The sequence below is a fragment of the Lepisma saccharinum genome, chromosome 11 (genome assembly GCF_977018435.1).
Source record: "Lepisma saccharinum chromosome 11, izLepSacc3.1, whole genome shotgun sequence".
Taxonomy (NCBI): domain Eukaryota; kingdom Metazoa; phylum Arthropoda; class Insecta; order Zygentoma; family Lepismatidae; genus Lepisma; species Lepisma saccharinum.
In genome coordinates, this window is record NC_139239.1 from 74,287,745 (window position 1) to 74,312,816 (window position 25,072).

At 37.7% G+C, this 25,072-nt stretch overlaps 1 protein-coding gene and 1 non-coding gene across 3 annotated transcripts in view; one reads left to right on the forward strand and one right to left on the reverse strand.

Moving 5' to 3' along the window:
- Positions 1-25,072, forward strand: part of Cyp4c3 (Cytochrome P450 4c3) — a 128,067-nt gene that overhangs the window by 23,602 nt on the left and 79,393 nt on the right. For both annotated transcript variants that reach the window (XM_083131412.1, XM_083131413.1), the window contains exons 3-8: positions 2,967-3,057; positions 4,500-4,685; positions 17,049-17,118; positions 21,481-21,607; positions 22,472-22,553; positions 23,916-24,025. In XM_083131412.1, the coding sequence (XP_082987538.1) occupies positions 2,967-3,057; positions 4,500-4,685; positions 17,049-17,118; positions 21,481-21,607; positions 22,472-22,553; positions 23,916-24,025 (666 nt within the window). The remainder of the gene's footprint in view (positions 1-2,966; positions 3,058-4,499; positions 4,686-17,048; positions 17,119-21,480; positions 21,608-22,471; positions 22,554-23,915; positions 24,026-25,072) is intronic.
- Positions 16,329-16,403, reverse strand: TRNAA-UGC (transfer RNA alanine (anticodon UGC)). The gene has a single exon. It is a non-coding gene; the product is annotated as a tRNA-Ala (tRNA).

A 25,072-nucleotide genomic window follows, 5' to 3' on the forward strand; every position in this document is an offset into this window, starting at 1 on the left:
GTACAAATTTTAGCGAAAAATTGCAAAAAGGTAAAGATATTGTTCATTATGCAAGCTCGAAGTTAATACTGTACATTAATGGGGGTTCGTTGATCACACTTTCAACAGATTTGCTGATGTATTACTAATAGCGGATTGACTGATTGTGCCATGGACTTATTAGTTGCCTACCTTCAGCAGTATACTTCCGTTTCATGTTACTGAAAATACTTGTGGAAGAATGAAATTTCAGATGAATGCTGCTTTCATGTTTATGGTTTCTTGCTTGGCATGGAAGTTTTGCTTTTTTACAAGTCTTTGTCGCGGTTGCTTTATTGCTTCATGTCATACAACCATTCACACGATTTATAAGGGTTGTTTAATATGTTTCAACGAGAGATGTTCCCCTCTTCTATTCACCCAAACTTATTCATCTCTTTGTAGTATTGTTCACTATGATTTGTGCAGGCTCCATGATGTTCAATTTTAAGGAAGGGATTAGCAGGCTGTGGCTTGGAACCCAACCTATAGTGGGATGTTATAAACCCCAAATTGTAGAGGTAAGCTGCACGATGTCCTGTTTTTGAATTGCCCATCATGCGCTATGATTACATATGCTCATCCACTACACAGAAGCGTCGCCACTAAGTGGTCAAGCTGGGGTCAAGACCAACGTGTGTAAGCCCACTCTTATCGCCAGGGACGTGTCCAAAAAAAAAAAAAAAAATCGGGGTTATTCTTGATAGGATCATAATTTTCATGCATCTTTTTGTGTGTTTGTGTGTTCACTGCACATTGCAACATGTTGCGAAGGCATATGGGGAGCGTGGTGGTAGGGCACCACACATTCACACTCTCGATCATTTGCGGAGGTGATGTGTTCAACACAACTCTCGGACCGCCTTTCTTTATTCCCAGGTGCCTACATACACACACTCAACACCATCACACACACACACACACACACATACACACACACACTTAGGTATTATTATTATTATTATTATTATTATTTCAGCATTGTTTGACAGAATTTCTAATATACGTTTAGATTTATCGATTAGGAATGATGTCAAAAAACGCTAAAACAATTTTTCTTCTGTTTATGAAAGTTAATGAAAAAAATATTTATTCTATAGTAGCCAACTGTCCTGGTCATGATACTCTCTCACCAAATTTCTCTGCAAGATCAACTGTTTAAAACGATCTTACTCTTATGGATAGAAAACTTGTTTAATTCAGGTTTTAAGTTTAGAAAAGTTTTCGTTACGGCCCAGTATAGCCAGAAGTTTATATTACACTTCTGCACCATCTAGGGGTCAGTGGACGAAGAAAGATCATGCAATAATATTGGATGAAGAATAGAGGAAATGTTGGACAACGTGTGAGAAAATTAATTATTTATTATGTAGCTATGATTTATCCTAATGTTTTCCTCCACATTTTAAACAATAATAATGGCAATGTTACCCCCAATAACAAAAACATTGTACATTTATCAGTTCTTAAAAGAGGGCCGATTTCCTTGCGTCCCCACTTAAAGCAAAATGTTTACGTAATTTGCATATAATCTCACCGCATATATTATGGTTATCCTTATGTACAATTGTAATTATTGGGTGTGTGAACTGACGACGATACATGCACTGGTAAAAAGTGAGCGATCGGAAAATTAAAGCGCAGTATACTACTAATACAATATAGAACACTATGCCATTGTTTAAGATGTTTCTCTCGTGTTTCAGTGATCTTCCAAAGGCTCAACGGTGCAAGCCTCGTCTTTGGTCACAGAAAGGGTATATATCGTGGTTGGTCTTGCCATTTACCGTATATATTGGTATCTGAGGCATGCGTCACCGAGGTAGGAAAAGAATGATTTAATTCAGAGTCGGTGGAGGGAATACACTAACAGGTGGTGGATTCTGATTCGTGGTGGATTCGTTCTAACTTTACAACTTGTCTTCGATTTGAATGTAAATATTTAAGTCTGGTTTCAAGGCAATATTTAAAATTTAATTCTTAAAAATAATCTTGTTAAAAAGCTAGATTTTGGGGCGCAGGTGCAAAGTTGAGGTAAATTCAAGAATTGTACTTTGATGGACAATTCTGAAGACACATAGGCAATACATAATTTAAAAAAATGTTCTTGTGTTGGGTTGCAAGGAGACAACGTTACTAAATTATAAAGCACTCCATTTGATCAATACATTTTTCTACGATAAAGTGCATAATATACGAGGTAGGGTCAAAATACCCAAGCCACGATAGGTGTTCAACACGGTCGAATTCAGGTTAGTAATATGATTAACCTTGCACTAATATAATTAATCTTATTGTATCCATATTTACAGAAAAAGAAACCTATTTTCTAACATATTTCTACTTGCATAATTGAATTAAACCAAGTGACGTAACAGCTTTTTGAGGGTCAAATCTACGCGGGAGTATACTGAATGGGATAAAAAGAAAAAAACATTGATGTAACGGAAATAATCTTTTATTTCAGAATTTCTCAAAAATTACCCATGTCAAAAGATTATGTGTTTAGTATAAAGGAGAGTAACATCACATACAGAACTAACCCGTGGCTCTTGCAAAATCCATTACTTCCATTTACAGTGTGTACAAAATACAATGAGTCACAATTATCTTTTTGAAAATACATTAATGTATAATATTATGTTCTACTGCATGCATTTTTACTCTATGTTTTTGTACGTAATTTTATGTTTATGATAAACTTTCGATTTATACACATGTATTTCAGTTTTCAAAATTTTGTTCCTGTAAGCAAAATACTTGAAACCGCTCATGCAGTAAATGTGAGACTGCGATAAGTGATCTATGCATTTTTAATATAGCAAGAGTTTTGATTTCACTAACCACGTTCAGCTTTCTTTCGAAGATTTCAGATATGTGAGTGCTAGTGATTATGTAATAAGTTCACATCAGTTTGGGTATAATTAAGCAGTTGATATCTTTTTCAGCCCATAATTACAAGCATGAAACATATCGACAAGAGCAATGAATACACGTACATGCATCCGTGGCTGGGAACAGGATTACTCACCAGTACAGGTAAGTTAGAGAGTCGACTAGTTTAAACGCACGGCCATGACATTATGCGGGTGGCAGAAGTTCGCGCTGTTGCCACGTCGAAGCAAAACCTCGTGTGTTCGGAAGATTAAGAGAATGAAAGATCTCGTTGTAGAGTTGGTCTTTGCAGTCGATGTGATACAACTGACAGTATTCGCTCGAAAGGTCAGGGATGACACGAAATTGTCCCGGAGAGAGGTCGGTCTGACGCTCGAACTAGGCAACGTAGCCCGGTTGACGTTGCCACACAGTGCGCGGAAACCAGCGACTTTTGTCCCGCTATCGCTTTCCTCTTCCCATATGTGGCACCAGCGCAATTCTGCTCAGCCGCCTATTTTCATGGCCGTTCGTTTAGTTATCTAGCAAGTCCATTTTATTTAGCCTGTTTTCTATCTTAGCTATTTATAATTTCACGTCACATTCTCTACGTCTTTGGTTAATCGTGACGATGGGGATGATGAAAGAGATAGTGAGCCAAACAGAAAGATGTGGCTAATTAGTCTTTAACCCCCCCTCCTCCCTCTTGCAACGTTAATCACTCTTAATCACTCAGTAACTTTTCACCAACTGGGTTTGTCTATAGTTCAAGACTTCCATGAGAAAGTTCTTTTATCTTGTATTTTAAATCATTGATACACAGAATGATTTTAAAAAATGTAGTGATTGCTGCTACAACCTTTTCTAGCATTTCCATTGGCTGGTAGGTTTTTGGGGTGGTAAATAATCTGTGGTGGTTAGGTTACGCTAGTTGGGTTTGGTTCTCTTAGAAGAAGAAGACTACGAAAATGGTTGTAGCAGCAATACAGACCTTTAAAAAATCACTCTCTATTTTTAAATGCTTGCAACACTAAAGAGAAGCGAGGCTGCCTCCGCCTTCTGCACTTCAGTACATGAGAGTTACATACCGTATATCTACTCTCGAAAGCTCCAGAAATGTGTTGCACGAGAGGGATAATATGTAAAACTTTAATATGCTCACTTTTACTCACATGCCTTATATTTTAGGAATTTAAAATGACAGTGAAAGTGTTCCATTTTCTACAACTTATTTGGCGCTTATACCTTTCCATTGATTCTCTCCAGAAATCAGAGAGTAACCTTTCAAACACAATAGTCAGAGCTTCGGAAAACAGTAGCTGAATCTTTGTGCAATTTTGTAAAATTCTTCCGGATTGCAATATAAAATCCATTATCTTCATGCATAATTCATATAGGCTAATGTAATGGCGTCTAATTTTCGTGCAGCAAAAATAACAAAAATGTATGAAGGAAATAAAGTCAATACTAATAATAGTCCCGAAAATAACAAATGTTTCATGTTTCAAGACGCCATTAGCTGTTGGCTCTTAACACTAACGTGGGCAACGTATGAATTTGCAGTTAAATATTTTGTTTACTCAATCTCAGTGTTTAATCTTTTCCAGGAAGCAAGTGGCATTCGAGAAGAAAAATTCTCACCCCAGCATTTCACTTCAAAATCCTCGAAGACTTCGTGGACGTATTCAACGAACAGAGCGCAATCCTGATAAAGCTTCTTAAAAAGGAAGTCGGGAATCCATCTTTCAACATCTTTCCCTACATCACCCACTGCGCACTCGACATTATTTGTGGTGAGTAATTCATGTATGTAATTAGCATGTGAGAATCTCAGAACCTGTTTCGTGTTTCACCATAATTTAGCTTTAATATGAGTTATTTGAAGTTAAAATTATTTCGGGATTAGTCGAAGTGACGCAGACTCAAAATCCAGAAACAAAAAAGGTAAAATTTGGGAACCACTGCTCTACACATTTCCTCCTTCTAACTTCCTTGTCTGATGATTGATTGATTTGCTTTAGTTTACTTCGCTCTTTGCCACTTTTGGCTAATTTGCAAAGATGGGGATGAATTTGATGAATAAACACTCACAAACATCCATGCACATGCCGGGATTTGAACCCGGGACCCCTGGCGTCGTAGCGCTAACCGCTCCGCCACGGGGGGCGGCCCTTGTCTGATGACTATTACTAGGGCTAATAAGTTGATGAGAAATCATATTTTTTCTGGGCTTTGAAGACAATGCTAAAACTGATAGTCCGTTTCACTTCAGTTAGAAGCAGAAAACATTGTTTTTATTTTGCATAATTTTTTTCGCATTTTCCGGCCTTTCTGTCTTTTACGTCAGTAGAATTGGAATCAGTTCTGACCTAACAATAGACCCTTTAATTGACATTAATGGGTTTTTTATTCATTTTGAGGGGTGACGCTATTGTTAATTAATCTAGCGCCACGTGTCGTGGGTGGAGGAGGAGATGAGTCATCGATGACTCATGCACACGTGTGAGTTTGAAATTAATGGTTTTCCATTAGTGCACAAAAGACACTATTATGGAGTTCGTTTTCGGACTATTCTAACACTATTGTTGTATTTTATTAATGCGTTTCTGCCGGATATGAGTCATGGGTGCTTTATGCACACGTGGGAACTTGGAATTAATGGTTTTTCCATTAAGGTACAAAAGACACTTTTGGCCTATTCTAAGGCGTCACGTCCGGCCATTTTGGCGTCGGTGGTGAGTCATATTTGGTATAATTAAGGATCCGGATTTACCCGAATTCAACCGGTGTCGACGCGTTCGATCGGAGGTAGAAGATATTATAACACATGTTCGCTTTAAAGGCGAAGAAATTGAACGATGTATCCTATATGCAAACGAAGTATGCGGGCAGAAGATATGTTATTAATATTAACCTGTTACGGAAGAACCTGTTATGTGGTTGCATTCATCGTCACCCCCAAACCGCGCGCGTTCATGGACACGTGAGGGGGGAAGAAAGGTTCTCTATTGTTATGGCGCCCATCGCTTGGTCTTCTTCCGAAGTTGAATGGAAGTCAAGTGTCGCCAAATTTTTACACACGAGTATTGATTTTCTTTGAGGTTCCAATTTTATTTGGTGGAAGTAATCTACGCGATGTTTTCTCCCGCCTTTTGTAACATTGCAAAGACTATTTAACCAAATCCGTAAGGAATTTGGCTGAACTAGGAACATTCAGTTCCAGTATCTACAAGTTAAAGTGGATGGCATCCACTATTTGCTCTTATTTCTGGGTTGCGAACCACGGCCCATTTGATTATTGGGTTATAAACATCAGGATTCATGTAAAATTGACCAGATGTTTTTACTGTTAGAGACAATATTTCGCATTTTTTTTGTATTTTTACTCAGAAAACGCTATTTGAACGATTCAAGCAAGAGTTCGCATGGCAATTTAGACACACAAACTGTGTTTCTTCAACTTTAGCTGAAGTTTAGGTTTATTTTTAATACTGGTGTGGATTATTTACTTTTCAAGTACCCTTTTTTTTTTTAGTAACTCAATACCACTTTTTATAAATGAAACAAATGGTTTCTACACACGAAATTTTTATTTTCACAAACTAGTCTACTACAAAGTATGTAATACATCAAGCTTTTTCAATTGTTACATATCATTCTACTACAAAGTAGGGTTATACTAACGCTTTTTTTTATCTCTAATATAATTTCTTCACAAGTGCGATATTCAGGCTGATTGTTTTTTACTGTTCACTCAAAATTCTGCTATCCATGTTCACATTTTACCCAAGTACTCTGAGGCTAATGAACCTCCAGCTACTACAAAGCTCTGTGCCCTGATTAGGCTCTCACAGCATCCACACTGTTGATAAAGTCAAGAAAATGCATTTGTAAATTTTTTTCTCACTATGCGGTCATTCTTTTTCAAATCTTTCCCAAAGAAAGATAGAAAGTATTCCATAGTTAGATTTCTGCTGGCATAATAGAGGAACATAATACAGTACAATCCGCACACACTGGACAACGGATTCTGAATAACTGTTCTGTTTATACACCAACAAAGGCACCTGCGTTTCAAAAACGCTGTCACAGAAGCACTGGGGCTTTCACCAAAACTGTCAAAGTATGTTCCGTGGCAATTCGAATCAATGTACAGGGCAGTCCAATGTATTCCAGGCCCCGAATCTCTGTCTGTATTGATAATCAGGGAAGCTGGAAGCTTGATATTTTTCGGTAACGTATTGTCTGCAAACACTCCAACGAAGCTTTCAGATAGAACACTGTCTTGATGTACTGTCATGGCAATGCTTATGGTATCCATTTTGCAGCCGAATTCAATGAATATAAGTTCTCGTCTGACGACGAGATGCTGCCTTCTTTGTAGTCTGATGACGAGTTGTTCTCGTCTTGGGTTGAGGCACATGCAGGTACAACGTACTGAATGAAACTGTAGTGGCGTAGAAACTGACCGTACAGGTGCGCGTTTCTCAGAGCACAAGCTATTTTTCTCAGGCGGTGGTTCTTCTCACAGCAGGTATAGGTAGGGAAACTTAGTAGAGCTGATTTAGGGCATCCAAGCTGCTCCAAGTTAATCACAGTGCGTTGAAGTAAGGTAGAAAGGAAATGGCACTTTTCTGCGCCAAAGGAATAAATGCCTGCGGCATTTTCGGTACAGCAGGATAAAATAGTGGACATATTGGTAAAATTCACTTCTCCAGCTTGCCAAGAGAGGCCGTGCACATTTTGAGTTTCCCATAAATTTTCATTTTGTATTCTGATATCGAGATCATCCCATGCGCACGGAGGTTTAAATACCCATGGTTGCAAACAATTAGAATCTGGATCCACAACAGCTATTTCTTTCGGAATATATTTTCCATGATTATCTCGAAGTCCTATAAAATCGATAACGGCTCTCATATTGTGATCCTACTTTGAGGCCGACAGTCACTCAACTGAAGGCTTATTTGCTATAATCAGTATATATGGCGCGGTTCTTTCAATTTGTACCAGAGAATCAAATTCTCCATAAATAACACAAGTGACTGAGGAGGGAAGTGCCGAAGCAAAAGAGACCTTTAATGTCACACTACTGTCGCGAATTAAGTCCCAGGTGGAATCAATTTCCATGGTTGGTGAAAGAATAAAGGCATACAGGGCAAATCCATTATCGTAGTCCTCACGCGATATACCGTTCCCACTATCAGAAAAATAAAGAGAAGTACCAGAGAATAATGAGTAATATGCTTGAACGATATTTTTGTCACTAAAGTTGAGTGCCAGAGGCTGACTTGGGATAGACTTATTACCAATTTGAAACTGAAGCGAACTAAGATTGAAATGCTGAAAGTTGAAAGGGTTAGAGTCAAATCTACCATTGAAAGAGCTATTCGATACGAATCCTACTATGATACGTTTAGGTACTGTACCTAAAAAGATGTTATCCAGATTGTAGGAAGTGATATTTTGAGGCAGTGTGATTGATTTTACTTCTACTCGTGTTATAGGGTACTTTGCTGTTGCTTTTTCAAGGGCTTCACTGTGAGCTAAGCCTACATGAGGGCTAATTGTCACACGGCGAACAAATAAGGAGACATCTTGTAACTGAACTCGATATTCTGAATTCCCACTAGTTATTAAAGCAAACGCATCGCTTGTTCTGTGCAATTTAACTCGCATAGACACTTTGTTCATTAGAAGGCGGGGCTGAGAGGTAATATCTGTATGAAGCCGACCATACATTTCGAAACTACGGCTACTGTTGCAAAAGACATGCGTTTCTCAATTCCTTTGTTTTCTGTTAGATTTTCTAGTTTTCCAGGAGTATCGCGATACCAGAGAGAGGCAGTGAGGTGAGATTTTTTAGCTTCGTTCGAGTAATTCAATAAAGTTTCAATGTAAGCACGGTAGGCATATGATCCAGAGGAGGATGAAATCAATTTGTCGTTCAACATTACGTCAACTTGAGAAAAGAGTGAATGTAGAAAATTGTTCACGGGGGAAACCAAGTTATCTGGAGCGAAATTTGCTCCATCCGGTTTAGTAATTTTACATCTCACATACAAATAAACATGCGAAGGGTCCAAATATTCATCGCCGCCCCCAACTACTGAAAATTCGACTGGAGAATCTGAAGTTAGCGTTGAAAGTGGGCGATATTCAACTAATGCTGAATTCTCTATACTTGTCTGAGTGAGTGGAATTGTAAACAAATCATGTTCCGAGTTTGTACAATCACAGGAGCCAGGATGTAAGAATGACATGGTGGTTAGCTATCGAAAATATCTCTGTTTACCCTACGCCTTCTCTTTTTGAACTGAGAAGGTACTAGAGGGATGCCAAATTTTATAGTTGCACCCTTCCGTTTTCTTTTTCCGCTACCAGAGAGAAGTTGAGAAACTTTTTGTTCTGCCTTGCCTCTCAATGTTTCTCCTGCTTCGCCTAACCGAGTTCTAATCGAATGCTTTACCGGCTTATTTTCCAGCACATCCCCCACTACTTGCATCCCAGTTGTCAGTGCTTGTTTTCCTAAAGTTTTAGCGCCTTGTTTGAGTAATGGAATAGCCAGACGGAACAACCCCTTGAAGATAGATCCTAACCCGTGTCCCCTTTGAAAGGGTGGACCTGAGTAATAGGGGAGTCCCGAACCGGCCTGCTCGAGATAGTAATCGCGGTACAGTTCGCCTCTGTCGTATTTCATTTTCTCTTAAAATGAAGTTTAACGGTCAACTCCCCAAATGCAAATGAAGGTTTACGACCAGCATTGTCCCTTAAAAGGATTTCAATGGTGTCGAAATAATGCTTTGATGCTGATAAATAATGAACAGGATTGAAAATAATGCTTTGTGAACGTCCATACGGAACAGAAGGTATTGTAAACATTCTGAAAAGTGGAGCTTTAGTATCTCCTACTATCTGGTGACTTACTATGTCGCTGTACACCATAATTTGTTGTGGAACGCCAATACTTAAATTTGGTTGTTTCGAAGCTTGTGATTGCTTCACAATATTTCTATCTGGTTCAAAGCCCAACTGTAATGCTAAGATGGGCGAAAATTTGAGTGTGGATAATTGAGAATCGTAGTTTCCTTCGACAGAGTTTGCGGAGTAATTGCACCTGAAACGAAAAAGCCCTTCTCCTATGTGATTTTCATTCAAAACGTGTAACACAGAGTCTACAGTGGGATAATATCCAGGGGGCACGACCGTTTTTCCACTCTGCCTATTTGCCTGACCTGGTTGTGAGTTTTGAACTGTCCATGCAATCTCATTTTCCCCTTTCATAACATTGTAAAGACTATTAGTAAAGTGGACTTCAGAGAGCCCTACAACCCATTCTCCAGAATTTAAGTTGATTGGATATGCAAGTTTGGTACTAAAATGAGAAGGTGTATTGTTTCTGAAAAGTTTCTTGGACGCATTTGAAACCAAAGTGACGTAATATTCATTGTCACTGCCTTCAGCGATCATTGTTCCGCTTTTTTAAAATGTAATGTTACGCTCGACGCTCCAAACTGAAATGGGAGAGGGGTGCCGTGCTCTGATTTTAATAGTATTTCAATTGTTTCAATATATTGTTTTTCAACTTTTATGTATTGTCGTGGTTCGAAAATATAACTTTTCTTTGCTCCATATTCATAGTCTACAGTGCTGAATGATCTTATCACGGGGCCGATATTTGGTTGAGATTTCACAATATTTGAGCAAATGTGAATCTCGTGTGGAATATGAAAATCCATGTTGCATGGATACGTGGAACAGGTTCGTACTATCCCTGATCCCATATCAGAATGTATAAGTTCCTTTTTCTCTGGAACAGATAACGAATAACCAAACACTGGAACCAAGGAAGGCGACAAAAGTACTTTCATGCTTTCATCATGTTCCAAAGTTGTTTGCACGTAAATTGTGTGTTTATGTGCATCGTATCCTAAAGTTACATGTTGAGCAAGCACTTTTCGTTTTGGAGGAGGAATATTCGAAAGCAACAAAGAAATATTGGAATAAAATCCTTCTCGGACCACACTTTCACTGTAAAACACTTCGTCTCTGTTTTTAGGTTTGTATTCATATATAATAATATTGTTATCTCCAGCTATATTATAGAAACTACATGTCATATGTACTTCAGCTACAGCAACGACCCACTTTTGATCCAATTCGATTGACTCACTCAACTTTGTACGAAAGTGAGCAATTGTGTTGTCTGGAAACAAGTCTAAACTTGCATTGGAGGGTAAAGTAAGATAGAAATCGTCTTGTGCCATAGTGTCAACTAACCTAAACTTGAGTAATATCAGAAATAAATACCCATGATCTCATGGCTCTGGGATACCCCCGCCAATGTACAAACGCCTTATTTCCTTTTCGCTTCAATATTTTTTCAATAATAAAAGGTCTATTTGGATCCAAGTTAATTTTCTGTAATTCAGGTTCGTAAAATATCCCTTCTATAATTTCTCCGTTCCAATCTTTGATTCTATACGTGGGGGGATCAGTACTTATTTGTTTGTCAACGACAAAAATTTCCTGTGTCCAATTAGGCAAATAACCTTTTTCGAATTTGAGCTTGTTTTTACTTATTCTTACATAATTACCAATATTAAATTTAAATTTGATATTTTCTTTTGGTTTAACGCGCAAGCGAGACCACACTTGCAAAGCATTATCAAAATTTACTTCTGTAGGCGCCATTTTTATGGATCTATGGTAAGAATGATTGTAGGATTTAACAATTTTAGCTAGAATATCAATATATTTGTAGGTATTATTTGCAGTGAAATGCTTATACAATTTTGATTTCATAGTACGTATAAATCTTTCGACCACGGCTGCTTTCATTTCAGAATTAACACTGTAATGTTGCACATTATACTTGTGAAACACTTTCTTCACATGAGCGTTGTAAAACTCTCTGCCTTTGTCTGTCTGACAATACACGGGAGGATATTCCAACATATTTATAATCTTTGTGATAGCCTTTGCCATAACCTCGCCTGATTTGTTTTTTACTGGGAGACAGTACGCTTGTCTTGAAAACACATCAATTGCACAAAGAATGTATCTAAAACTGTCGTTAAATCGAGCGATATTTTGCATGTCAGCTAAATCCATTTGAACAAGTTCAAGAGGAGCCGTAGCTTCGTAACGTTTACGAGGGAAAATTTTACGAGCAGGAACATGTAAGGTATACGCATCCTGTTCTGACAACCAGTTCTGAATTTGAGTTCTAGATTGTGTTGAAGCCTTAGATAATTTTTCACTATTAGAAAAAGAAGTAGGAAGTTTATGAGTATAGTACAAAGTTTTCAGATCCATATTACAAGTCTTCCCAAATCAATTCAGGTTTCCTTTTTCTTAAAGGGGGTGGAGGCGTGTGTGTAACAATATATTCGCGAGGGATGTTTAAAGAGTGAAGAATGCGTTCGAACTGATCTTTTCCTATTGGTTCCCTGCTTTTTTTACGTGGGCGTACAACTTCGTTAATCAAATCGACTATATTGGAATTTTGATATAATTTCCCATGCATGGTGACTGTTCCTTGAGAATCCCAGCTTATGTTCCGAGAAGCAAGCAATCTTTTCAATAACAATTCTGTCTTTTTCTGGAGTGTTTTAGGCACCGAAGCAATAATTTCTTCTTTGAGTGTGGCAGTTTGTGGAGGTTCTTTTCGCTCTGTATCTACACGTATTTCTTGTTCTTCTATCACGGGTAAATATATCTGACTGGGACTCGTATGTTGTAAGTATCTTCGAAGAGCCTGTTGGTATAATTTCCATTTTTCGGGTTCACTATAATCTTGCCTTGCCAATATAGCATGAATATCAGAATCTAACCGCGATTCGTGCATTTGTGAACGAGCGGCAGAAGCTTGCATTGCGGCTCCTGCTTCTTCAGGTACCAGTATCATTTTTTTTACACTCATTTGTTAAACAAGGCACTTCCTAAGGCTGCGATAATAGGGCCAATAAGAAAAGGTAGAAATCCAGCTCCTTTTTGTATAAGCAACTTTTTCTTCTTTTTAAGCGAAGTGCTCTTTGCAGCTAGCTTTCGTAGAGTGACTTTAAATTTTTGGAGCTTAGACTTTTGTACTTTTGAAAGTGGAACATTCCCTTTTATTGTATTGGCAGCACATTGACCGAGAACGCGTACTAGATCGGGGGACGCACGGTGCAACAATAGTTTACGCAGCTGAGGGTTGGATTTGCACAAAACCTTGAGCGCTGGAGCGTGTTGGTTCAGTTGTGAGGTCATTCTGAAGTACGCACCAGAAATGACTTGTTTGCGTGCTTTCCTGCCGCATATATAGTTAATTGTTCGTCTGGAAATATATGCGCCCTCATTCTTAATATTTCGGGACTCTGTTGTGTCATATCGAACATTAAATAGCTATGAGGTTTCTCTGTTGCATCTTCGAATGCTTGCAAAACACTTCTACTTTCGTCAGGTTTGAATTGTCGTGCCAAATAATGTATTTGTTGCTTATCTCGAGGGTTCTTGAAATACACAATGTAATGCGCGTTCAAGCTTATATCCCGCATCTTTGCACCTTTATGAAATAAATTTTGTACAATAAATATAATACTCATGTTCTTGTGGTGAGAATACTTGGTAAAAATGTCTGCTACTGAAGAATCTTTTCCACTCTCGTTCATCAGATCGTCAATAATAATTAATCCTGGAGATTCAATATCCATATTAGCAATATCGGGTATTCCTTCAACAAACTGAATATTGGTGTCTTGACACAATTTAAGATTTGGTCTAACAGCGCCATACGCCCAGAGTATCGATTTCGGTACTCGAGTAAACATTTCATTTTTATAAAATAGTAACTTGTCCACAAATGTAGTCTTCCCGCTCTGAGAAGGGCCGCACACAATCATAGCAAACGGGTGACCAAAGCGAAAATCCATTGTAAAATGAGCTTTGTTCCAACGTGAGCGTTTATTTTATGTTCTCTTGCTTGAACAGCAAACACAAAATGGCTGACCTATGCGATGTAGTCAGTATAGGTGCCAATATTTTCTCTGTTGACTCTATTCGGCGCTTAAAATGCATTTTGTCTACAAAATACGTATCCTTCCGACATTCACATTCCGGGGGAACATGAAATATAGTTTCTATGTTTATAGCAAAATGTACTTTTGACTTGCTCATTTTTCGTTTCAAAATAAAACTAATGCTTGTTACGTACATGCGGAACATTTTATCTTTACATCTCGTACGGTAAAAAAAGAGATGGGGAACATCTAAGTCTAAAATATACTCGAAAATACTCTGACAGAAGGTTGACGGTTATCTGAGATCGAAATTTTCAGCTCATGCATAAAGTGGCTCTACGACCCACCAAGCCTCAATAAAAATGGAAACATGCAGTAAAAGCCCTTGGAGAGTTGTTGTGATCACATCATATGAAAAACATGCAAGAACAAGAATATATGGAACCCTACTCATATATTTAGGAAACTTTACCTACCCTAACAGTAAAAAAATACCTAGGAAACTCTAAAATAAGCAAACTTTCCTACGAACCAAACCAAAAATAGCGTAGTGGAAGTCAATAAACCCTAACAACAACAACAAGATTCAACAACTACATCAAAACAAAAACAACAACAATAATAATAATACTAATAATAATAGTAATAATAAAGTTTGTGGGTACAGTTTTACTTAAAAGTACTTCTTCCTTAGTGATAGAGAAATTTTTTAAATAAAGAAAAAAACTCAAAGTTAAGAATTAAAAAATATAAGATACAAAAGGCAATAAATAGAAAAATTAATAAAAGAAGTTGAAAAAATTATCTTTGCAAGTCTAAACTGCAATAAACACTCCTGCCAGAATAGATGAAATTGTGATATTAGAGTAAAAAATGGAAATAAACTTTTAAAATAACAAGTTAAAAGTTGAAAAATGTCTTTGTAAGTGCAAAATGTAATAAAAAATGTTGCCTGAATAGAAGAAATTGTGATATTAGAGTAAAAATACACAAAAAATGCGAAATATTGTCTCTAACAGTAAAAACATCTGGTCAATTTTACATGAATCCTGATGTTTATAACCCAATAATCAAATGGGCCGTGGTTCGCAACCCAGAAATAAGAGCAAATAGTGGATGCCATCCACTTTAACTTGTAGATACTGGAACTGAATGTTCCTAGTTCAGCCAAATTCCTTACGGATTTGGTTAAATAGTCTTTGCAATGTTACAAAAGGCGGGAGAAAACATCGCGTAGATTACTTCCACCAAATAAAATTGGAACCTCAAAGAAAATCAATACTCGTGTGTAAAAATTTGGCGACACTTGACTTCCATTCAACTTCGGAAGAAGACCAAGCGATGGGCGCCATAACAATAGAGAACCTTTCTTCCCCCCTCACGTGTCCATGAACGCGCGCGGTTTGGGGGTGACGATGAATGCAACCACATAACAGGTTCTTCCGTAACAGGTTAATATTAATAACATATCTTCTGCCCGCATACTTCGTTTGCATATAGGATACATCGTTCAATTTCTTCGCCTTTAAAGCGAACATGTGTTATAATATCTTCTACCTCCGATCGAACGCGTCGACACCGGTTGAATTCGGGTAAATCCGGATCCTTAATTATACCAAATATGACTCACCACCGACGCCAAAATGGCCGGACGTGACGCCTTAGAATAGGCCAAAAGTGTCTTTTGTACCTTAATGGAAAAACCATTAATTCCAAGTTCCCACGTGTGCATAAAGCACCCATGACTCATATCCGGCACAAACGCATTAATAAAATACAACAATAGTGTTAGAATAGTCCGAAAACGAACTCCATAATAGTGTCTTTTGTGCACTAATGGAAAACCATTAATTTCAAACTCACACGTGTGCATGAGTCATCGATGACTCATCTCCTCCTCCACCCACGACAAGTGGCGCTAGATTAATTAACAATAGCGTCACCCCTCAAAATGAATAAAAAACCCATTAATGTCAATTAAAGGGTCTATTGTTAGGTCAGAACTGATTCCAATTCTACTTACGTCATTTTTCAGTGTTTTTTGCCGTCTTTAATGCATTTTTTATAATTTTTTAAAGTTCTTTCTTCTCCTTCCGCGTTGTTTAATGAATACAAAATGCATTTGCTAACATAACTTCCATATTTATATTCGCTAACATGGTATTTTTAGCAAGCACGCTATTAATCGTAAATATGGTCAATGCAAAAGCACGATATTATTTTTAACTGAAATCTTTGACATTGAATTTTGAGGAATTAATTGTGGTGAATTTATGTTTTCTTAGGCAAACTTAAAATACTTTGGGTGAAGTCTTCTTTGAGTTTCCTTTGGTTTGGTTTGATTGGTTTGATTTGGTGTTTTAAGTCCACTTTATGCGCTGTAAGGCTAATCGGGACTGGACCTACAGTTTAAAGTGGGATCCGAACCACTTGTGCCTCCACCGGGTATCGAACCCGGGACCCCTTGATTGCAAGGCAATGACGCTACCACTGCGCTATGGGGGAGGCCCCTTTGAGTTTCCTGTGTTGGCCACTATCATTCCTATAATCTGGGATTCTAAAGTCAAATTAGTCACTATATATATATATATATATATATATATATATATATATATATATATATATATATATATATATATATACGTATATCAGCGCCGTATATTCTAGGCTAGCAAGGCTATCTGCGAAGCCCGACGATATCCAGACTTAAATACTGAAGAAAAATAGACTAGAAAATGTACATAAAATTGTTCATTTCAATAAGCCTAACTACTGTATCGTGCGAGGCCCACTCTGAAAGGAGGTGAATGACATGCGGAGTATTTTATGTAACCTTGAAATACAAATGTAGAAAACTACATTAGCACTTAACTGCTTTTTTCCCCTTTGCTTCGATTGTTTAAACCACCAAACAGATTTTATCAAATTATTCAACTAGTCTCTTCTAATTTAAGAAAAAATCAAGCTTTCATTTTAAGGCTGGATATTATTTTTAGGTCCTTTTTTGAGATTTTTTAGGTCATCAACTTCCGAGCCCTAACTATTACAATTCACGAGGGTTTTGTTCCCCTGGTTCATTTCACTCTTCAGGTAGATTATGTGTGACTAGATAATATACTTCTGTTATTAAATAAAAATCACTTTGTATTTCAGAGAGTATTATGGGTCGTGTAGTGAATGCCCAAGGAAATAGCGAGTCTGAATACGTGAAGGCTCTTTACAAGTGAGTAGCTAATTTTCTCTTCCCATAATCTCCATATTTCCATGTGAATATATGTGTGCCCACACTTATGTGTGGTATGTATGTGTAGTTTGGAATCACCTTCCTTGTCTAAGTAGAATCATTATTGAGGTTTGACTCCGCAAGCATTCTTCTGCGATCTCTAATCCACAATACACAGCCATATTCCTGTAACAGTACTATTATCCATCATCTCCCTTCTTTTGCATTGGATATAGCTTTCTTATATCTCAATGTTCTTTTGGGTAATTTATTTTTCTTTACTATCCTCTATACAAGCCCTAACCATTGCAAAAGAGAATATTCTACAGTCTAATTGTACAGTGTATGTTAGTTAAATCTTTTTCTGAGCCATTTCATGACAAAGTTAATTCATTTTTATTGAAAATATAACTTATTATGAAAAACTAAATATGCTGACCAAGGCAGTAATTTATTTTATTAAAAACATAAACTAAAACGTAACGTTTCAACCTTCTAGCAAGGTCTTCATCAGACTCTGTATCAAGTACAAAAGTAACAAGATACACAAAAAGGGCATTATATATACACACAAACATTACTCCCTCCAGACTAGTAGAAAGTTGTTAGGAACTTTCTAGCAGGTGGCTTTCACTTTCCAACTGTACTTTCACCTAAAAGGCTAAACATAATTACTTTCATATAGAATGTGAAGAGATATTCATATAGAATATCTCACGCTCTTTTTCCTTCATTTTTCTCCCTTCTCCTCTCCTCTTTCTCTCTTGTCCTTTCCACTCTTTCTAACACCTTCTTCCATTCTTTGTTTAACTTCAGTCCCCCATTCCAGTTCATTATGTCTTCTTCACCTTTCTTCTCTATTTCCTTGGCTTCCTTCCATTTTCTCACTAGCATTCTCCTCTCCCTTCCTATCTGCTTAGCCTCATCCCACTCTATGTCATGTCCTGTTTCTCTCGTGTGTTTAAATATTGCATTTCTCTCTCTCTCTCTTAAGTCGTACATCATCCCTATGTTGTTTCAACCTGTCTTTCAGCCTTTTTTTCGTTTCTCCTATGTACACACTCTGACATTCTTTACATTTCACTTCGTAGATAATCCCTTCTTCTTCCTCTTCTCTGTTCTACTTTTTCTTGCTTGCATTCTTCGCTATTCCTAAGATGCTTCTCCCTCCCTTCCTGTAAGGGTCACTTATTATATGTGAAATTTGCAGAATTTGGAATTTTTAATACTAGCATTAGTTACATGGTTTTTAAATAACATATTGTATCAAATCTATTACTTTTTATAGTAGAAGCAGGATTTTATGTGTGGTGTTTCCACTTAATTTAGTTCCATTATGATACAGTTATATTCCATAAGAAAATTTAATTTATTCAAATGTCGATCTAATTGCTTCATTTATTGTTTATATACCATATATTAAGGTCTGAAGTTTCCTACTTCATTTATTTCTCATATAAATTTTAATTTGAAGAATCTATTTATGATAATTTTCATTGCCTTTACATTGTTCCATAATCATACGTGTGCATGATGCCACACCCGTCACAAAATTTGTCACACCCCTCACAGGCAAATGTTTATGAAAAAAGTATGTAGTAATATTTTTAGAAAGTTTGCTTTATGAAAATGTAATGAAATTGTTTCATTAAACCCATATATTTCACAGAGTTTTCTGAAAGACTGAGAAAGGTCATAAAGTCATGTCTCAGAAGTGCCACACTCGTCACAAGTACAAACAATGTACAGGGTGGCTCAATAAGTCACTTAACATCCCCAGTACAAGGTCACTGCGGCATGGGACGTGAAAATGGCGATGACCAATCGTTGCCTGGCCAAGGGGGAACCACACTGACGTCACCCGCATGGTCGGCAGTAATCTTGATGCCCGCCATCTTGAATTCAACTTCAGAAATTTAAATGGGAAGGGGGTCGTGCGACATATCAGAATGGGCTAGAATTTCACCAGGAAAACAACTGTGACATTTGTTTTCACCTAACTTTAAATTTAAGGGCGATTTCCGCATGGGAGAGTGACACGTCCTTTCCTTTTTGCTTAAATGTTTATTGTTCAAATAATCGTTAGTATGTGATTATGTGGTATTTATTGTTAGACCAATCACTGAAAATGTCCGGATATTGACTTACCGGTATGTACATATCTTGTAGTATTGGTTGCCATGGGATTTACGATTGTGTTTTGTCTTTACATAAAAGTTTAAAAGAGTGATGATGTGAATTGATCGTGTCAAGAGTAGCATACTTCCTTTTTCACTGATCTGAACGAAAATGCCACTAACACGTGAGGAACGGATTGCCATCATATTGATGTCAGGGGAGAGAAGTACGCGTGCATTGCCGCAGACTTCAATAACCGCAATCCTGCAAGACAACCGGTGTCACATGTGGCCGTCAGCCAGTTGCTGGCAAAGTTCCAAGATACTGGATCTGTGGATGACAAGCCGCGACATGGACGTCCGAAAACAGCCACGGATGAGGGTACTGCTGTAGCGGTGTTGGCATCAGTTGCAAAGTCCCCAACCCGTAGCACACGGAGACTGGCGCTGGAAAGCGGTGTCAGCAGGGGTTCAATTCAAAGGATTGTACGTGACCACCACTGGCATCCGTATAAGATACAGCTGCAGCAGCACCTTAGTGAGGACGATCCAGACAGGCGTTTGCAGTTTTGTGAGTGGGCTATAGCACAACTGCAACGTGACCCTGCCGTCGGTAGCAAGATTCTGTTCAGTGATGAGGCTAATTTTTATGTGTCGGGAGAGGTGAATAAGCAAAATCTGCGGTACTGGTCACCCGAAAATCCACATTGGACAGATCCCAGCAAGGTGACGGGAGGCGGGAAGATAATGGTGTGGTGTGGTACTTGGGGTTCCCGACTTGTTGGTCCATTTTTCATTGAGGGCAACTTAAATGCAGAGGGCTACTTGCTTCTGCTACGGGAGCAGATCTTACCATCCTTACTGTCCGAGGATGGGAGCTATCCTGAATGGTTTCAGCAAGATGGTGCTCCACCGCACTATGGGATGATAGTCCGTCAGTACCTGGATTAACAATTCCCTCACCACTGGATTGGTCGCCGAGGGACTGTGGAATGGCCTGCAAGCTCACCTGAACTGACACCATTGGACTTTTACCTCTGGGGACACCTGAAAGCCATGGTGTATGCTACGAAAATCAGGGATCTGGCCCACTTGCGCACACGCATTGTGGATGCCTGTACTGCAATAACTCCTGAGCTTCTTCAGAATGTGGTAAGGTCATGGGAGAGACGATTACACGTGTGTGTTGCGCAAGAGGGACGTCATATTGAGCATGTGTTATAACTTTGTGGTATTGTTAACTCTGCAACAATTAAAGTTAGGTGAAAACAAATGTCACAGTTGTTTTCCTGGTGAAATTCTAGCCCATTTTGATATGTCGCACGACCCCCTTCCCATTTAAATTTCTAAAGTTGAATTCAAGATGGCGGACATCAAGATGGCTGCCGACCATGCGGGTGACGTCAATGTGGTTCCCCCTTGGCCTGATAACGATTGGTCATCGCCATTTTCACGTCCCATGCCGCAGTGGCCTTGTACTGGGGGTGTTAAGTGACTTATTGAGCCACCCTGTATTTTCTGTAGCTGAGAATTGAGATGGGGGAGGAATATTCTACAATTAAATACCTTGCATCAAGGAGAATGAAATTACATGACATTATAGAGTTACATATTTGAAGGTGCTGAGAAAATAATTTAATAATGAATGTAAATTTGATTGAATGTCGCACCTGTCAGAATGGAATTGCCCTTCTACAATTATTGAATTGGTCTGTATATAGTTTCCATATTTTATATTCAAATAACTTTGGAGATATCTTATTTATGTCAAATAGAATTATTCTGAAGCTTCTAACTCCTCATATCCCAAAAAAAAAAAAAATAATCTATTTCATGATCTTGTGAATCGTTCACCCTAATAAGAGAAAATTTGTACGCAGGTATTCATAGCCCAGATAATCGCACTCATGCTATCTGAACTTTCCAGAAATAATAACACAATCGTTTATACATCAACAGAAACTTTGCATACCCTGACGCAGCACGGGAAAATAAAATTCGATATTCAAATTCAGAATTAAAAATAAAAATATCGTTAACATGATTGTTCTACTTGCATGTACCCCTTTTGTAGTTCCTTTGGGACATGATATAATAGTGCTTATATTTTTGTTTTCTTATTCACTTGTATACTTAGTCCCTAACAACTTACTACAAGAGCAAAAGTGTATAAATAACAGACATATTTACCCATCAACTGATTGTCTTAAAATTATTCAGCCTTTGTCATTTAATTTCCTCGCAGGATGGGAACCATAATCCAGAGCAGGCAGTCAAAAATCTGGTTGCAGCCGGATTGGATATTTAATTTGACGTCGTTCTCAAAAGAACAAAAGAGGTGCATCAAGATTTTGCATGGATTTACAAACAAGGTAAGTGACGGAATAGCGTCGCTTTTCTACTTTTCAATGTTAATTGCAAAGTTTCATTCAGGTTGTCAATAGTATGAAACTTAAATACACATATGGACTTTTTTTTAATATAATCGTACTTTTTTCAATAGACTTTTGGAATTGTCTTGGTGTGTTTGCATTCTACTGTAGATATGATAACGCCATCACATTAAGATCTTGTAAACACCTTTATCGGGATAGCATAGGAAATATTCAAACACGTATTTAGAAATATATTTTGGGGGGTTCGAATCAAGTGTCTCAAAATAATAATAATAATTTAAAATAGTATTAATTTAAATATTCAAATTAATTAATGTTATATTTTTACTACATGATATAATAATAGTGATATAACAGCAATATTCATTATCTAGCTTTCATATAGCTAAGGTAGGCAAAATGTGTGAAAAAACAACTGCCCTGGTAAGGAAATTAATGTTAAATAGATAAAGGATTGAATATTCATTGAATATGAAAATAGGATATTCGATCCAGATGATGAAAAGTAAAGTTCCTGGTAATAGTTTATGCATATTATTATAAGTAGAAATAAATTTTGCATAGATCTTCTTTGCTACTGTCATTCAAAGTTGTATGATCCAAATATAATCCTTGCCTTCCAATAAGTTCGGTAACAACAAGTACATTTTCATTATTGAATTTTAGTTATTTTATTATTTCATTATTTTCATAATTTATTTTTAGTAGCTACTAAGTCTTCCTAAATACGTGTCCTTGGAAATATTCAAATCAGAACAATAATCATAATAAGTTGTCGCATAGGTTTTGAGAGGTATATCTTACAACTGTTAATTAACCACTCTATCTCCTATGTTGCAGGTTATACAAGAGAGGCGGGAAGAACTGGAAAAAATAAAGAACTTAGGAAACAAGACGGAGTCTAATCAAGGAAACGAAGTGGGTGAGTAAAACTTAGTTTGTTTTATTCTGTTCTTGCTTTTTGGGAGCATAATTTTTCGTGACACACATTCAAAAGTAAATTTATCCCGAGTCATGGGGGCTGTGCAGTTAGGGCCTTACACACACATTCACAATCTCTGTCATTTGTAGAGGTGATGTGATCAGCAGCAAGCTCCAGCCACCTTTCTTTATTCCAAGGCAGTACTTATATTATTTGGTGAATTCAATGCAGGGACGGTGATGGAAAAATGGAATCTGAAATCACCCTCCACCCCTGGAATCGAACTCGATAGTCTCGCGTAAACAGACTCCTTACTGACTGGACCACCGCGGCTCTGATACAAGCACACACATACATACACACACGCGCGTGTGTGTGCGGTAAGAGAAATAATGACATCTTATACGCCTCAGTTGAATTCAGGTTGGTGCTAATTTTTTGCTTGTTGCGTGTTAAGTAAATGCTTGAGTGTTTAAGGAATATTTCGGATATTTTCATTAGAAATGTTCCACTTTACACCAGGGTTGTTAAAGGTCCAGGAATCTTAAATAAATTCAATTCCCGTCAGGGATAGAAAATCAGCAAGGGTAAACGGGTTATAGACGGTAAGAACCCTTTCATGTTTAAAGTATTTTAATTCAGTCCAGGAAGCTTTTTTTCTGGATGAATTTAAATATGGCCCAGAAACAATATTTCCAGATCAATTTAAATACCGTCCAGGAACCTTTTCTCCGGATCCACGGATCCATTTAAATAGGGTCCAGGAACCTTTTCCTTTCGGGTCAATTTGAATACGGTACAGGAATTCCCCGGTCAATTTAAATCCGGTCCAAGTTATTGAAATGAAACAGTACGCAACTTGGACCGAATTTAAATTGTGAGAAAAAAGGTTCCGGTCCTGTTACGGAACCCAATAGAACCCATTAGAATTTATTGGTTACTCTAACAACCCTACGTACATGTTTCTAATTCCCAAACTGTATATATAAACTTTCCTTCGTATGGATTTAAAAGTTTTCTCTTTTTAGTAGTTATCAACGGTACTACATCCCGACAGTATCATATAGCCTACATTTATCGATCAGTCCATTCCATTCTTACACATAGTGAATGTTTTAACTTTACCAAGTTAAAAAATGAACTTCACTCACTTATTTCAACTTAATTCGAACATAATTTCATCCTTCATTCAATATATCCCTGACTCTATATATTTGCATTGATGTTTGACGTTTCTCACAATGCCACACTAAGAGAATGACCATCACATTTCAGAAAAAATGTATTAACTTCTTTTAAATTATATCAACAAAATATCAGAGCATCAAATAATTTGTGCATATTTTGTGTTCTAATTTTCAGGTGAAAAGAAGCGGCTGCCATTTTTGGACTTGCTTATAGAATCATCACAAGATGGTGTTGCCTTATCCAATGACGACATCAGAGAAGAAGTGGATACCTTCATGTTCGAGGTATATTTTCGTAAACATTAAATTCTATCTACGTTTTATAATTCCGTTGTAAAGGTAACACTTCGTACGTGATATGCGTAGGGAATTCAGCTGAGCTATGGTTAAACATTAGCCAATGTAGAAGTATAATAAAGGCATCGAATAGTACTTGCGAAATATTATGTTCAGATCGCTACGGACAGCATGTAAGAATACTACAGTATAAGGCAAGGCCAAGTAAAGTTCCAACTAAAGAAGTTTCTAGTGAACTCGCTTGATCAGCCAGCCTACTCACCACACATGGTTGTTGAAACTTTTGCCCAATGAAACATAAAATTAAGTTCTGTACGGAACCTGAGCCAACCTTGAATCATTTTGTAATAGCGATGTGTGTTGTACATAAAAAAAACACACACACACATACAGGCTTATTTACACGGGGTGTCCCACACATAAAAATTAACAACGAAACGCTAAGATAAGGGTGGGGAAGGAATGAGATTCGCTTGCAAGTATTTCCAGCAAGCATTTTACTTTCTCTCCCATCACCGGTACGCAGGGCCGGCGCTAGTCATTTTGACGCCCTGGGCGGTGGTGGCAGATCTGAATTCCTTACCTGCGTTGTCCCCGCATAAAGCGGCTCTGGGCTCTGGTTCAAATTAATGGACACCTGGGAGCAACCCTGGGAGGTAAAGGCGGCCGGAGAGTGGTACTGATTACACCACCTCCAAAATGGTCGAGATCGAGAATGTGTGTGGACCTTCTCCCACATCCCCTAAATGCGCCTTCATGGCATGGTGCTATATGCACAGGGAACCTTATCTTTACCTTTGCATGTAATATTCTTTTTCGTATAATGCTATCTTGCATCAAATGGAAACAAGCGTGTTTCAGACATGATTGACCAAATATAGTATTTTTATTAGCCTTATTTGCAAAATAACTTTGTTCGCCACTTGCCACGGTTACCGACAACGTTAATAAATTCGAAGTTCTGCTCTCACATTAGGTTCAAAATCATGACCCTTTATCAGTTTAAAGTTTCCTTTGGTGTAATTGTTTTATTAT